This window comes from Amblyraja radiata, chromosome 22 (assembly GCF_010909765.2).
Source record: "Amblyraja radiata isolate CabotCenter1 chromosome 22, sAmbRad1.1.pri, whole genome shotgun sequence".
NCBI classification, from domain to species: Eukaryota; Metazoa; Chordata; class Chondrichthyes; order Rajiformes; family Rajidae; genus Amblyraja; species Amblyraja radiata.
The window spans coordinates 6,292,428-6,309,248 of NC_045977.1; the positions used below are offsets into that span (position 1 = coordinate 6,292,428).

The window sequence follows — 16,821 nt, forward strand, 5'->3', positions numbered from 1 at the left end:
CACATTTTTTACTCATTTAATCTTCTAAATCTTTATACAGAGTTAATTGGATCACTTAAATTATTAATAGCTTTTCAAGCAATTAGTTGTACGAGGCCCACACTTGCATTTTAGCTGCTTTCACTTTGGAATTATCGTTAACAAACTGACCTCTCATGTTTTCTTCCATGTAACTTGTTCGCTTCATAGTGAGGTTATTAATTCCACTGAAAATTCATTTTTCAATTCTTTGTGGAAAAACTAATGTCATTGCAAACAATGCTGTTTTTTTCAGTTAAATGTCCTGGCAGTTTTTCCCCATTTTTCTACTTTTGTACTTGTACTTGGACACTGGCATTATAGATATGCAGCCTCAATCATTTGTGCTGAAATGTTAATTTTGTGTGAATTATCTTAACATTTGCTAGATTGCCCACATATTGCAATCGAAAGTGTAATGCAATATATGCCATTCCGCTCTCTGCTGCTTTGTGTGTTTGAGAAAGGTGTAGAGGGATTTGACTGCAAAATGTTCACGGGTGTATTCATGCAAAGAGCAGATGTGATGTACATGGGCATCATCAGACACGATATGGCTGAATATTACATCCCTTAAATGAATATAAGCTCTCCAGTTTGGTGTTAGAGATACATACTAATTTATGTTTGTCTTCAGAGTTTTAAAGTTAGCTGTGTTTCTTATATTTGATATTTATTTTTCTGGTTTCATCACTGATCATACTCCTCGCTTTTTCAAATATAGTGCCAAATTCGCTTTGGTGGAAGAAAGGAAATTGCATCAGATGCAGATAGTAGGTAAGGCATTTTTGCAATTGTTCCTTACTTTTATTTATATATAATTTATTTTATTCATTAGATTGATGGCTTTTGATTTAGAATTCCAATATTCAGTTTTCCTTTCACTATTGCTGAAACTTAGTTCCAGATTGAATCTAAGATATGCAATTAAATAGTAGTTGCAGTAAACGTTGACAGCTGGAGGGATTTAGGCTTCAAGATTTGGTGCTTGAGAAAGTATCTGCCATCTTGTAGTCCATCTGAGTAGCTGAGTGACTGGTAAATGGCACATTTCAACCCAGAATTTGAAAGTGTAGGCAGATTTAGTTTAGTTTAGAGATACAGCATGGAAACAGGCCCTTCGGTCCACCGGGTCTGCGCCGACCAGCGATCCCTGCACATTAACACTATCCTATATACACTAGGGACAAGTTTTACATTTACCAAGCCAATTAACCTACAAACCTGTACGTCTTTGGAGTGTGGGAGAAAACCTAGGATCTCGGAGAAAACCCACGCAGGACATGGGGAGAACGTACAAACTCCGTACAGACAGTACCTGTAGTCGGGATCGAACCCGGATCTCTGGCGCTGCATTCGCCTTGAGGCAGCAACTCTATCGCTGTGCCACCGTGCCTGGTGTGGCTGCTATGCAGATGGATGGTGAAGTCCTTCCTTGGTGGAAAGCTGCTGAACATTCTGGGGGCAGAGGGTCGCATGTTTAGAATAATGCCTTCTTTTTGTCTCTTTTCATTCTTCCTACCAAAATGTAATATTTCATATTTCTTGGCATTAAATGTAATCTGCTCATACATCAGCATTCTTCCACCGGCCTGTCTTCATCTCCTTGAAGTTTATTGCTATCTTTCTCATCCATCCTCCGAGCATTGCATCATTTGCAAATATGGAAATTGTACCTGTGTATCCTCTTCCAAATGTTGCGAAAAGCAGTGGCACTATTACAGATTCCTGGGACGCTTCTATGTACATGCTCTCTAGTCCAAAACAATCAGCACGGTGGCATAGTTGTAGAGCTACTGCCTTACAGCGCCAGAGACCGGGTTCGATCCTGACTATGGGTGCTATATGTACGGAGTTTGAATGTGCTCTCCGTGACTGCGTGGGTTTTCTATGAGATCTTCGGTTTCCTCCCACACTCCAAAGGCGTGCAGGTTTGTACGCCAATTGGCTTGATATAAATGTAAAATTGTCCCTAGTGTGTGTAGGATAGTGTTAATGTGTGGGGATCGCTGGGCGGTGTGGACTTGGTGGGCTGAGGAGCCCGTTTGCACGTTGTAACGCTAAACTAAACTAAAAAAAATAAACTCCCTATTATTTGTTACTTAAACTATTTTCTATGCATGCTGCTGCAGAGCCCTTAATTCTGCTTGGTCCAATATCAAGAGAACATTCTGCAAGTTGAGTTAGCGTTTGAATATGAAGAGGTTTTACTTGTTCTATCAATTGACCATAACTGGCTCTATTTGAAGAAGGGCATGGAAATTCTCACTATGATCTGCTCTATTTTCATCCTTCAGTAAAAACATTTAATAAATTGTTGTGAATGGAAAAGCAAGATTTTCTAGCGCGACAGCAGTGACAACATTTTGACACTCCTTTTTAGTTGTTTCCAATATCTTGTGGTCAGGGACAGTGAAAAGTATACTGTATGTTAGATCTTTCCTTTGTTTGGATATTCATTTATATTGTGACTAGTTTGTTTAGTTGTGTTGTAGACTGACCTTGCTTGCTTGATTTAGTTTACTTACATCATGTCCATGGTTTATGGATAAATCAGAACTGCCTTGCAACAGGAAATTAAATAAATGCACATTCCAACCATTCCTGAGTTGAGGCTTCCCAAAATTCCAAATCAATTCTTGTTTCACTGTGTACTTGCTAATAATTCATCAGTCAGAACCATATTCAGTTTGCCTCGAAAGATAATATCAACCCGTTCTATGTAAAGCTCTCTTATCAGTAGGATTTGTAAATAAGAGATAAGGAGGAAATGGATTCTCTGCAGAATTGGAACAATAAAGAGATTTGTTTAGTCTTTGTGATCTGGTTACTGATGTGATTTGTCCCAAGTTCGTGATCGTCCAGTCTAAACAAACTTCTGTGTAAACTGATGACATTTTGCACGGATTATCTCCTCAATCTGAAGAAGGGTCTCGACCCGAAACGTCACCCATTCCTCTCCAGAGATGAGGCCTGTCCCGCTGAGTCACTCCAGCTTTTTGTGTCTATCCACAATCTGCATCTCTTTTCAAGGGCTACATTTTGATTACATTATTCTGGGTGGTGAAATAGATTTGAACTGAACTGAAAACAATGTTTTTGCAAGATGAATATTAGGGGGGCGGGGGGGGGGGGCGGCTTTCTGGAACACTAGTATGGGTGTTGTGGGCTGAAGGGACTGGTTTCCAGAGGGCTAGTATGGACATTGTAGGCCAAATGGATTATTGGGCTGGCCGCTGGTGTGCTGCAGCCTGGTGTGCTGGCAGCTCACTCACTCAAGGCTGGTGGGCTGGCAGTTAACTCACGGCTATTCCTTGAAATGCCTCTTCAAGCAGGGTGCAAGGCCACCAAATTCAAATCTCTCCCTTCTTGCAGAGACTGACCTCCCGGTGGCTCAGCACTTCAACTCCTCCTCCCACTCCATATCCGACCTCTCTGTCCTGGGTCTCCTCCATGGCCAGAGCGAGCAACACCGGAAATTGGAGGAACAGCGCCTCATATTCCGAATGGGGAATCTGCATCCTGGAGGCATGAACATTGAATTCTCCCAATTTTGTTAGTCCTTGCTGTCTCCTCCCCTTCCTCAGCCCTCCTGCTGTCTCCTCCCATCTCCCAGCCTTCGGGCTCCTCCTCCTTTTTCCTTTCTTCTCCCCGCCCCCCCACTCCCGATCAGTCTGAAGAAGGGTTTCAGCCCGAAACGTTGCCGATTTCCTTCGCTCCATAGATGCTGCTGCACCCGCTGAGTTTCTCCAGCTTTTTTGTGTACCACCAAATTCAAGTACAGTTTCCTGCCACTTCAAGCAGGGTGCAAGGCCACCAAATTTGAGTGCAGTGTCATACCACTTCAAGCAGGGTGCAAGGCCACCAAATTCGAGTGCAGTTTCCTACCACTTCAAGAGGGTGCAAGGCCACCAAATTCGAGTGCGGTTTCATACCACTTCAAGCAGGGTGCAAGGCCACCAAATTCAAGTGCAGTTTCCTACCACTTCAAGCAAGGTGCAAAGCCACCAAATTCGAGTGGTTTCCTACCATTTCAAGCAGGTTGCAAGGCCACCAAATTCAAGTGCAGTTTCCTACCATTTCAAGCAGGGTGCAAGGCCACTAAAGACAGAGAGTCGTGACCGCTCCCTTCTTGCAGAGACTGAGCCACGCCCACACTTCCAGGTTTTATAGTCCCTCCTTCCAGAAGGGGCGTGGCCTTCATGGCATGATTGGCTGGAGCAGAATCTCAACAGATTGTGGTCAAGATTAGATATTTAATTATATATGGACGGCAAGGTAACGTTTGCAGTTTCAAACCAGTCCCTTCAGCCCACAACACCCATACTAGCGCTCCAGAAAGCCCCCCCCCAACAGGTCCCACTTAGTTTCAATTAGGCAAGGCAACTTTAACATTCTCAAATCAACTTTTCAATTAGGCAAGGCAACTTTAGCATTCTCAAACCAAAGGCAACTTTTGCATTTTCAAACCAAAACACACTTTTAGCTTGCATTTTCAAACCAAAACACACTTTTAGCAAGCATTTTCAAACCAAAAAACACTTTTAGCAATCATTTTCAAACCACATTTAGGGCACTCACAGTTTAGTAGACATGTGTTCAATGTTATTCACAGCTCAGACTAAGAGACGTGACCCTCTCGCTCCTCCATCTTGCAGAGACTGACTGAGGCACTCAACACTTCCGGGTTTTATTGTCCCTCTGGAAGGGTGTGGCCTTCAGGAGAGAGAATCTCAAACATTAATTAACATTAAACATTAATAAGTCTTTTATTTTTCATCGATGGGAAAATTCCTCTTGTCCTGACCAGCGGAGGGGGGCTCTGAATAAGATGGCCAGAAATCACAGCCGTAAGTGGCAGCGTTTTTTCTAAAATCGATATACAGTGCAACAGGAAGTGGTCAAGATGAGACTTTTAGTAATACAGATATCGAGTCTCTGATTTATTTGGGTATACTTACAAGGGTTGGAGTAAGGGGTATTATTGGTTTATTGTTTTCACATGCACTGAGATAAAGTAAAAAAACCGTTTTCATGCTATTCAGGCAAATTGTACCAGACATGAATACACCAGGTAGTGTAAAGAAGAAAATAAAGAGGAGTGTAGAATGTCATGTTACAGGTGGGGAATGGTGCAGATGAAAGAATTGCAAGGGCCCCAATGAGGTAGATTGGAAGATTGGGAATATAACCCTAGCACGAGAGATCCATTCAAGAGTCTGATGACAGCAGGGAAGAAGCTGTTATTGAAGCTGGTGGAATGTGCTTTCAAACTTCTATATCTTTTGCCTGATGTGAGGGGGGAAAAAAGAGGGTGAGTACCAGAGTCCTTGATTATGTTAGAGTGGATGGAGAGGAGTGACAAGGGGGATTATGGATAGGATAGTGGCTGGTCTGTGTGAAGCACTGGGCTACAACATTCACAACTTTACAATTTCTTGTGTTCTTGGAAATAGCAGTTGTCATAGTAGCAATGTTACAAAATTTTGAGATTTAAAAAATCAAGTCTGTAATTTATCCCATCAGATAAAGCATTTATCCCATCAATAAGTTTAATTTGACACCTAATTCACTTTCATATCTCAAGTATTTAAAAAGTTATGGCCATTTCCATACTCGGAAATGAGCATCTTGTTCCCTATTGATTTTCTATGGACATAACAAAAAAGCTGTGATCGTGAACAGTCAAAAGCCCATAACTTTCTTAAAAATTAAGAGAACTGAATGAAATTTTCAGTTATCATAGATTGAAGCATTCTGAAACAAATATAAAATAATCTTACTTGGATGACCTGAAATTAAAGCATATAATTAGTTAGTTACCTAATTGTAGCTAATTTCAGACTTCAATTACTAGATCTAAACATCTATCCATTTCTTAATAAATGATTAACATTTTTAAATAGCCTAAATGTCCAAATAATATTCACAAATAATTCACAATAAAACATGATTTTTAAATCTCATTTACATTAATTTATAGGCCAAATGGAAGGAATTTAGTGTTCAATTGCTGTAAATAAATGCCCATTTAAATCGGCTTTCTAGTGGGATCCTGTGAACGCGCTGGTTTAGAACGTTCACATTGCGGTAGATTTGTGCCTCAAATGCCCAGAAAAATACTGCGGGATATAATGGGCCCAAAATGAGCTTCTCGCAATATTAAACTTTGTATAAAGGGATCTTTAGAAGCCCTTTTTAATGTAAAAATATGCAGCATACCTTCAGCTGTCTGCTTTATGAGACCCTGCGGTTGCTGGCGGTCGCGGGTTTAGAGATTGATTTTTAAACTACTATAACTATTATACGAGGCCTTTAAAACTAATAATAGCTTTTGCGACGGGGTCTTCCAGCGATTTTTCGTTAATAATTAACTAGGCTGAACATCTTCGATTTGAACAGCCTAGAGAAAATCGCGTTTTAAACCCGCCCCCCTCTAAACGGCGCCAAAATCGCGCACACCCACAGCGGCAGATTTTCAACGACGCTTCAGGTAGGCTTTGCAACATACCTAGTCATAGCAAGCCGTGAAATATCCTGAAAGGATGCTTTTTATGGTGCGTCTGTAGAAATTGGTAAGAGTCATTTACCAAGGAGTACTGGAACCCTGTGCACCATAGAATGTTTAAATCAACCAACTTTTTTTGTTGATGTTATTATTTTTTTCTTTGTATAGAAGGTATATTTATGAGCAAAATTTTGCCTTCTGACTCTTTCTACAACATAGGTCTATCACTTAGTAATGGTTGCCTTTATCTTGTATTACAATACCTTTGTTTAAAAGAAACCTGGAGACTTCCATTTTTAATACTGGTTTACACTATATTTGACAATAGTTTTTTGTTGTTTATTATGTTATCTGTGAATACTGTGTTTAACAGTCCTGTTATACTGCTGCACCAGAATTTCATTGTTCCATTTTTGGTGCATATGACTCTTGACTATAATTTACTGATGTGCAGTGCACTATTTTCAAACTTTAATCCACAGTTACACTTCATCACAAAATAATTTCTTGAGGTGTGTATTGAAAGTTTTTAGGTAACCATGTGATTGATGCAATGTTTGCTTTAAACTTGCTCCTCTCACCTTAAAGATATTTGATTTAGTGTTTAGCATTACATTGCCTGTAATTCTTTGGCAAGATATGTTTGATCATAAATTGTTTTAGAGATGTTGCCTGTTCTCAGACATTTATGAAAGTGCTTTTTGTTCAAGTATTCTGATAGCCACTTTTATTGGTGCTTTCAAATCCTGGAATGATTTTTGTTTTTAAGTAATGCTTTGACACCTCAGTTGCAGCAGGTATCAGATGTGATGTATTGCCTCCAAACAATCTTGTATATGTTTCTGTTAACAGGGTGATCTGTCTCTGTGCTCAGTTTGAGACTGTACTACAGCATGGCTTGAGGAGAAGCAAAGGATTAGCACTTACAGCAGCTGCTTTCAAACAAGCAGCAGGATTTGCCAATAAAACAGAAACAGGTAATTATCCAAAGCAAAAATTTGCACCATGTTGTTTGCTTGATTTAGATTTCTTTGTTAAGAATGAAGGAGTGAAGAAGTTCAAATTTGATCCATTAAAAAATTGCTCTAGGAAGCTAAAGTTAGATGCTATTAACACTGTTTGTGGTGTATGTTTGCCAGATTATTTTCTCATTTCTGGCCATTTGTCTTATGGTCTTATGCAAAAATCATAAAGCAGAATTAGGCCATTCAGCCCATGAACTCTACTCCGCCATTTAATCATGCCTGACCTTTTTTCCCCTCTCAACCCCATTCTCCTGCCTTCTTTCCTTGCTCATCAAAAACCTATCAATCTCCACTTTAAAAAATTCCCAATGTCTTGGCCTCCACAGCTGTAGGCGAAATAAATTCCTCCTCATCTCCATTCTGAAGGTATGTCCTTTCATTCTGAGGCTGGCTCTAGACAATCCACTGGTGGAAACATCGCTCCACAACTACTCTATCCAGGCCTTTCATTATTCGATAGGTTTCAATGAGGGCTCTCCTCATCTTTCTAAAATCCAGCGAGTACAGACTAAGAGCCATTAAACATTTATCATACATTAACCCAATCACCCCCAAGATCATTCTCATCAACCTCCTATGGAGCCTTTCCAAATCTAGCCCATCCGTGCTCAAATATGGGGCCCAAAACTGCTCAAAATATTTCAAATGTTGGCATTGGCAGCACCTGATAAAGCCTCAGCATTGCCTCCTTGCTTTTATATTCTAGCCCCTTCCAAATGAATGCAAGCAATGCATTTGCCTTCCTTACCATCAACTCAACCTGCGAATTAACCAATTGTGAATCCTGCACCAGCACTCCCAAATCTAACCCAATAACCCTATATTTCTTCTTCCAAAGTGCATGACCATACACTTTGCAAACTTGGCCACAAACCCATTAATTGCCTCATCCGGATTATTAACATATAATGTGACAGGTAGCAGACCCAACACTGAGCCCTGCGGAACATCACTAGTCACCGGCAGCAAAAAACAGAAACGGCCCCTTTTATTCCCGCTCTTTGGCTTTCGCCAGACATCCAATCTTCTATCCATATTAGTACCTTGTCTCGAATACCATGGGCTTTATCTTGTTTAGCAGCCTCACATGTGGCATCTTACCATAGATGACATCCACTGACTCTCTTTTGTCTATCCTGCTTGTTACCTCCTCAAAAAAACCCAACAGATTTGTCAGGCAAGATCTCCCCTTAACAAAACCATGCTGATTGGTGGAGGTGGGACAAAGCCTGGCAAGTGATAGGAGGACACTGGTGAGTGGGGGTTTTCGATTGGCAGATAATTGGATAAAGGCCAGAGATGAAAAGACAAAAGGTGTGAGATAAGGATAGAAGGGGCATGAAATAAAAAGCCAGAGAAAGAAGTATAGGTGGAAGGGGATAGGAAGAAATGGGGAGGCACATCCAGGTGGACACAGGGAAGAGGAGGGGAGGAAATGGGGTTGTTAGGTTAGTTACTTTGAATTGGAAAATTCATTGTTCATACCATTGTTCATACCATAAGCTACCCAAGCAGAATATGATGAGCTACTTCTCAAGATTGTGTGTGGCCTCACTCTGGCAGTGGAAGAGGACTGGTACAGAAATGTTGGTATAGGAAGGGAAGTTCAAATGGTTAGCAACCGGGAGATCCAGCAGGCCTTGGTAGACCGAGTACAGGTGCCTAATCTACAGTTAATCTTGCCGATGAAAAGGATACCACGTCGGGAATACTGAATGGAGTAGATGAGGTTAGAGGAGATGCATGTGAACCTCTTGTCTTACCTGAAAAAACTGCTGACGTCCCTGGATTGCTTTGTGGTAGGAGGTGTAGGGACAGGTGTTATATCTCTTGTCCTATGCCACACCTGGATGCACAGCCATTCCTACCCCCCATCCACTTCCGCCTGTCCGCTTCCACCTATATTCCTTACTCTGGCTACATAATTCTTACCTCTTCTATCCTTCTCACACTTTTTGTCTTTTCATCACTGGCTTTTGTCAAACAATCTGCCAATCAAAACCCCAGCTCACTTGTATTCACCTATCGCTTGCTGGATCTATCCCACTATCACCTCTCTTCCAGTTTTGTCCCCCCTACCACAATCATTCTGAAGAAGGGGCCCGATCCAAAATGTCACCTATCCATGTTCTCCAGAAATACTGCTGACACGTTGAGTTGCTCCAGCATTTTGTCTTTTTTTGTAAATCCACATCTGCAGTTCCTTGTGCTTACAGAATATTGGTTGTTAGCCTGAGAACATATGCAGTTGTTTCAAGTTTATCAACATCTGGTTAGTGTTTCAAATTTTGCAAACTCTTTTGGGTGAACTGAGACATATTTGTGCTGTTTTATCCACTTTTGTTGAGCAAACTATCAGCTGCAGTGAGACACTGCTCTTGAATGTGACCTCACAGCCACTACATTTCATTATGCTTTCCTCGTCAGAGTAACACGAGGGAAGATAGACACAAAATGCTGGAGTAACTCAGCAGGACAGGCAGCATATAAGGAATGGTGACGTTTCGGGTCGAGACCTCTCCTCAGACTGTCCCGCTGAGTTACTCCAGCAGTTTGTGTCTATCTTCGGTGTAAACCAGCATCTGCAGTTCCTTCCTAACACGAGGGAAGAACTGATTTGACCAGTAGTTATAAAATCAGGTCAAATAACTTTTCTTCCCAAGATGTGTGTTTAATTTACGGTTCCTTCATATTGTGCTGTTTCTATCCCGATTGGAAAGTCCCAATTTTAATTTGGAAACTACAAATTCTAACGGAAAACCTTTACTATTGCTGATGTATAATTTTACTGGGATATTTCTTGTATGCAGAATGCTGCAGAGTATATATCTTTCCGGGTTTATATTCATAATCCTTCAATGGAAATGTCTTTATGATAGGTTCTAAAGTACAGATAGTAATTTTCTGCTGTGACTATTTTCTTGTGGTGATCTTGTCAAATAATCATTTTAATCTTTTGAGAAGATCTTTGTTCATGAACTTATGTTAAATCAGTCTTTGATATTAGTTGCTATGGCAGTTTCTCCTGTGCCGCTGAGACGTTTCCAAACCTCGGGCACTTTTGGGAAATTTTAGCTGACAATGCTCTTGGCTTTAGTTCTGTTTACATGAATCAAGGAAGGTGAATTTTTAAAGTGGATATTCTAGTTAACAATATACAGATTGTATCATTCAATACAGTTGGTGAACACTGCACTACAATGAAAAGATCTCACTGGGTATAAACAATTTAAAATAGTTTGAAAACACCCTTTATAAAGCTGTATTGTATTGAATTGTATCACCTATTCCTTCTCTCCAGAGATGCTGCCTGTCCCGCTGAGTTACTCCAGTTTTTCGTGTCTATCTTCGATTGTATTTACTGCTCTTTTCAAAATATTCTGGTTACTCATTTTGTGTATTTTGTTCACACTCCTACATCCCAATGCTTAAAAATCCAAATTATAGTTAGAAAAACTCCAGTTTTTTATTGTTGCTATGCTTGCTATTATTTTGAAATAATTTGTTTGGCTCAGTTCCGTAAATTTAACTATTGTGTATCCTGATCCGTCCCTGGCAAATTTCTGCCCAAATCTGTTACTCATTTGAGTATTCCACTGTGGATTGGTGGGTAGTTGGAACCAGCACAGCCTTTGGTTATAGACATATGTTTCTAATCAAAAATCATTCCAATTGGAAAAATTCAAAATTGGAATGTTCAACCACCAACTATTATAGTTGATATAAGTGTGTATTTAAATGTTGTTGCTGTGCCCATTTTCATTCTGGCTACATGGATTGTTCCCATTGAATTGAATATGTTCAAAGGCCGCCGACATTTGTTCTTTATTCTTCATTGTTCTTTATTAAAATTAATCTTACAGCCGATCAGTTTTTCAATGAATCAATGCAAACATGAAATAGCTTTTAAAATCCCATTTTGATTTAACTGGAAGCATTCTGGTTGTTGAGATGTTGTAGATGTGTCATGACTCTTCAATAAATTTTTCAAAAGTTCTTGCCTGCTGTTTGTTTTACCATTGGTAGTCATTTACATGATTTACTTGTATTCTTTGGCTACATTTCTTCTCTCCATTGGTCTTCTGCTGGCAATGGTGCCAACTCCATCGCCATTGATGATGTTAACTAACTCAGCACAAATGAAGAATCTACGCACTTTTTAATTTGTATGACTCAATTACACTTTGCCATCAGGAAGCTGTATATGTACACTTCATTAATTATTAAAGTTTTTATTAATTACTAGACTAAGTGTCACACTCCCTGTCACACGGGAGGCCTGGTCCCTCTATGCAACCCGTTCCCCAATGCAATATTCCACCACTCACCCTTTTCCCCCCAATGCAACCTGTCCCCAAAATGCAATATTGCACCACTCATCCATTGCCCCCAGCTGCGCAGGCACGACTTATTTCCCCTCATCCCCCAGCACTCCCACCTCCTCCTCTTCACCCTCCCTCTTCTTTCCCCTCTCCTCCTCCCCTCCCCTCTGCCTCCTTTCCCCTGCCTTCAATCACTCCCTCCCTCCATAACTCATTTCCCCTTCCTACCCCCTCCTATCCCTCTCCCCCACTCCTCACCTCCCCGTCCCCCCCCACTATCGCTCTTGACCTCCCCCACTGCCCTCCTCTCCCTATATTCCCCACACCCTACCTACTCCTCTCCCTCTATTCCCCCTCTTCCCCAACTTTCCCCCCTCCCTTTCTACCCCTGCCTCACTCTCAATCCTCCATACTCCTCGCCTCCCCAGGACTTTTACCCCCTCCTCCTCCCCTCCCCCAACCCTTCCCCCACCTCTCCCTCCCTCTCCTTTCCCTTACCCTCCCTCCCTACCTCCCTCCCTCTCCCCCTCCCTCCCTCCATCCATAAAAATCAGCATCTGCAGTTCCTTCCTCCACAGGTCATTCATTGTTAGCTGTGGTTTAGATGTGTGTGTGTGAAAATCCGCACAAACTGCTCGCCCTGCAACACCCTGCAACTCGACTCTCCCTCCCTCCTCTGCCCACTCCGGCACAGCCGCTGCTCGGCTTGTCCCTGTCCGACTGCCCGCTGCTGCCGCTCGGCCTGTCCCCGCCCTGCCCGCTGCTGCCGCTCGGCCTGTCCCCGCCCTGCCCGCTGCTGCCGCTCAGCCCGTGCCTGCCTGCGTGCTGCCGCCGCCGGGCCACAATGGGGGGGGGGAGTCGTTGTTCATCACTGTGAGCACCACGAGTTTCGATGAGCTGGTGGAAAAGATCTCCGAGAAGGCCATGAGTGTGAGTTATCGCAACGGCGGCGGCGGAGGAGACGGGCCCGGGGGGACAGGTAGACGGGATCACCATTGCTGCAGGGGGTGGGGGAGAGGGGTGAGTGATGAGGGAGAGAGAGTAGGGACCTGAGCCTCCACTGGGCCTCTACTGAACCCCCCCCCCCCCCCGCCCCGCGGCCGTCATCAGTGGTGGGGGAGACGATAGACAAGTTACTGTGAGGGGGGAAAGAGGAGTTTGTGAGTGAGGCGGGGCAGGCTCACTACGGCGGGACAGGAAGGGGCGTCACCATCCCGGCCGTGGCATTGACTGACAGAAGAAGGGACCAATCTGCGTGGCGCTGACTGAAGGAATCTGCGCACGCACGGTTTTAAAGATTTTTAAACCTCGATAACTTTTACAATATACCACCAATCGGAACGAAACTTGTCGCACTCGCAGCACAAGAGAACGGTGCGTAACTTGGCGAAAAATCATAGCTCTATCGTGTATCGTATTTGCACAAATAGAAAAAACCCACAAACCGGAAGAGCACAAGATTAGAGTTTTAGTTTTGTACAGATAGATTTTAGGATGAGAGGGTATCTTATTGAAACATAAAATATTATTAAGGAATTGAACACGCTAGAGGCAGGAAACATGTTCCTGATGTTGGGGGGGGGGGGATGCTTTCAAGAGTTAGATACTCTAAAAGATAGCGGAGTCATGAGATATGGGGAGAAGGCAGGAACGGGGTACTGATTGTGGATGATCAGCCATGATCATAGTGAATGGTGCTGCTGGCTTGAAGGGCTGAATGGCCTACTCCTGCACCTATTGTCTATCTTGTCAGGCATATAAAATTAACATATCAGTCATCAAAGTGAATTTCTGCACCCTGACTTCTTGATTTCATAACACAACAGTAGCGGCAAATTTAGTGTTTAATTAATGTAAAGAAATGCTCAGTAATACTATTTGTTCATCCTTATTAACCAACTAGATGAACTGTCCCCTGTTTAATATTTAATAACCTGTTGATGTATGTAATGCAGCAAAATTGTTAGCTGTGGATTGAATCACTTTCCTTCAACTGAAAAGAAGTTGATGTAATGGATGGTAGACAAAAATGCTGGAGTAACGCAGCGGGTGAGGCAGCATCTATGGAGCGAAGGAAATAGGCAACGTTTCGGGTCAAAACCCTTCTTCAGACTGATGTGAGGGTGGGGGGGCGGGAAGAAGAAAGGAAGAGGTGGAACCAGTAGGCTGAGGGAGAGCTGAGAAGGAGAGGAGAAAGTGGGGACTACCTGAAATTCGAGAAGTCAATGTTCATACCGCTGGGGTGCAAACTGCCCAAGCGACATATTTGATAAGACGTGCTGATATTAGTTTTGTTTTTTTATTATCACATCTATCAAGACACAGTGAAAAGTTTTCTTTATATGCCGACCAGTCAAATCACTAGTACAATCAAGCCCTATACAAGTAGAACAATTAGTGTAAAGGGACAAATACCAGTGCAGAATATAGTCCACAACATGTGTAGGAAGAAACTGCAGATGCTTGTTTAAATCGAAGAAAGATCCAAAATGCTGGATAACTCAGCGGGACAGGCAGCATCTCTGGAGAGAAGGAATGGGTGACATTTCGGGTCAAGACTGAAGAAGGGTCTCGACCAGAAACGTCATCCATTCTTTCTCTCCAGAGATGCTGCCTGTCCGGCTGAGTTACTCCAGCATTTTGTGTCTCCCTGCAGTCCACAATATTATGGTCTAACAGTTACAGAGAAATTGCAGGAAAAAAATGGAAGGTCTGCAATGAGGTAGGTTGGAAAATTGGGACTGCACCCAATTGGGGGAGGGGGGTGCTTTCTGGAGCTATGGGTGTAGTGGGCTGAAGGGACTGGTTTCCAGAGGGCTAGTATGGACATTGTGGGCCAAATGGATTCTTGGGGCGGCAGCTCAGTCACTCAAGCCTGGTGTGCTGGCAGCTCAATCACTCACGGCTGGTGGGCTGGCAGTTGACTCACGGCTATTCCTTGAAATAACACTTCAAGCAGGGTGCAAGGCCACCAAACTCAAGTGCAGTTTCCAGCCACTTGAAACAGGGTGCAAGGCCACCAAACTCAAGTGCAGTTTCCGGCCACTTCAAGCAGGGTGCAAGGCCACCAGACTCACGTGCGTTTCCTGCCACTTGAAGCAGGGTGCAAGGCCACCAGACTCAAGTGCAGTTTCCTGTCACTTCAAGCAGGGTGCAAGGCCACCAGACTCACGTGCAGATTCCTGCCACTTCAAGCAGGGTGCAAGGCCACCAAACCACGCTTGCTTTTTCCAAACCCACCAAACCACGTTTGCGTTTTCAAACCCACCAAACCATGTATGCTTATTCAAACCCACCAAACCATGTATGCTTATTCAAACCCACCAAACCATGTATGCTTATTCAAACCCACCAAACCATGTATGCTTATTCAAACCCACCAAACTATGTATGCTTATTCAAACCCATTAAACCATGTATGCTTATTCAAACCCACCAAACCACGCATGCTTTTTCAAACCAACCAAACCTCATTTTCATTTTCAAACTTCATTTTCGAACCACATTAAGGGCACTCAGGTCAGTAAAACTACACTCACAGTTTAGTAGACATGTGTTCAGTGTTCAGTTGATTCACAGCTCGGACAGAGAGCTGTCACCTCCCCCATCTTGCAGCGACTGAGGCATGTCCATACTTCTGTGTTTTATAGTCCCTCCCCCTCCCACCGGAAGGGGCGTGGCCTTTATGGCGTGATTGACAGGAGAGAGAGTCTCAACATTTTTAAAACATTCATGTCTTTTAATTTTCATCGATGGGAAAATCCTCTGGCCCTGACAGCTGGAGGGGGACTCTGAGTAAGGGCCAAAAATCACAGCCGTGGTAGCGTTTTTTCTAAAATCAATATACAGTGCAAACAGGAAGTGGTCAAGTTTAGACTTTTAATTATATAGATGTGAACTTTAACCACATGTGATTTTTTTTCTATTACAAATCTCAAATTGTACAGAGGCAAATAAATAAATGATGGGTCTTTGTCCCATATATTTTTGTATGTAGGAATCATTGGGGACTTGGTAAACTTCCTTTGTCTTCCAAGGAAGTAGAGGCGTTGGTGTGGTTTCTTGGCCATACCTTTAATCTGATCCAACCACATTGCGGACAAATTGTTGGTGATATTTATGTTGAGAAACTAGAAACTTTGGAACATTTCCACTTTGACACCATTGATGCTGGTTGGGGTGTGCATACCATCTCACTTCCTGAAGTTCATAATTAGCTCCTTCGCCTTGTTAAAGTGGAGGGAGAGGCTGTGGTCTTGACACCTTGTTACTAAGTTCTCTATCTCCTTCCTGTACTCTTCATCACTGTTTGAGATCCAGCCCATAACAGTGGTCAAATTATCAGGACCCTGCTTGACGTGCATAATCTATACTTAACTAAAGCTCTCATCTTGTCCTCTTCCAGTTTGCGTTATTTTAAAATTTGTGCTAAAACGGTATCCAATACCGCTACAAATTTTCGCCACCTTACTCAGGGGCCGGGAAACGCTGAGTAAAGCCGTAGCCCCCCTCCCGTGTCCACACACCCCCTCCCCCCACCACACACACCACTCCCCCTTCCCACACACACCTCTACCCACCCCCACACACACACACCCCTCCCATAACACACCCCTCCCACACACCACTCCCCCCTCCCACACACCCCTCCCACACACCCCTCCCACACACCACTCACCCCTCCCATACACCCCTCCTCCCTCCCACACACCCCCCTCCGGCACACCCCTCCCCCCTCCCACACACATCCCCTACCCCCACACCCCTCCTCCCCTCCCCCCCCACACCCCTCCTCCCCTCCCCCCCACACCCCTCCTCCCCATCCCCCCCCACACCCCTCCTCCCCATCCCCCCCCACACTCCTCCTCCCCTCCCCACACTCCTCCTCCCCTCCCCACACAACCCTCCCCCTCCCCCACACCCCTCCCCACCCCATACGCCTCCTCCC

At 43.4% G+C, this 16,821-nt stretch overlaps 1 protein-coding gene across 1 annotated transcript in view; it reads left to right on the forward strand.

Moving 5' to 3' along the window:
• snx29 (sorting nexin 29) overlaps nucleotides 1-16,821 on the forward strand; it is a 679,392-nt gene that overhangs the window by 28,033 nt on the left and 634,538 nt on the right. Inside the window, exons 3-4 of the mRNA XM_033040302.1 lie at nucleotides 743-795; nucleotides 7,379-7,503. Of these exons, the coding sequence (XP_032896193.1) occupies nucleotides 743-795; nucleotides 7,379-7,503 (178 nt within the window). The remainder of the gene's footprint in view (nucleotides 1-742; nucleotides 796-7,378; nucleotides 7,504-16,821) is intronic.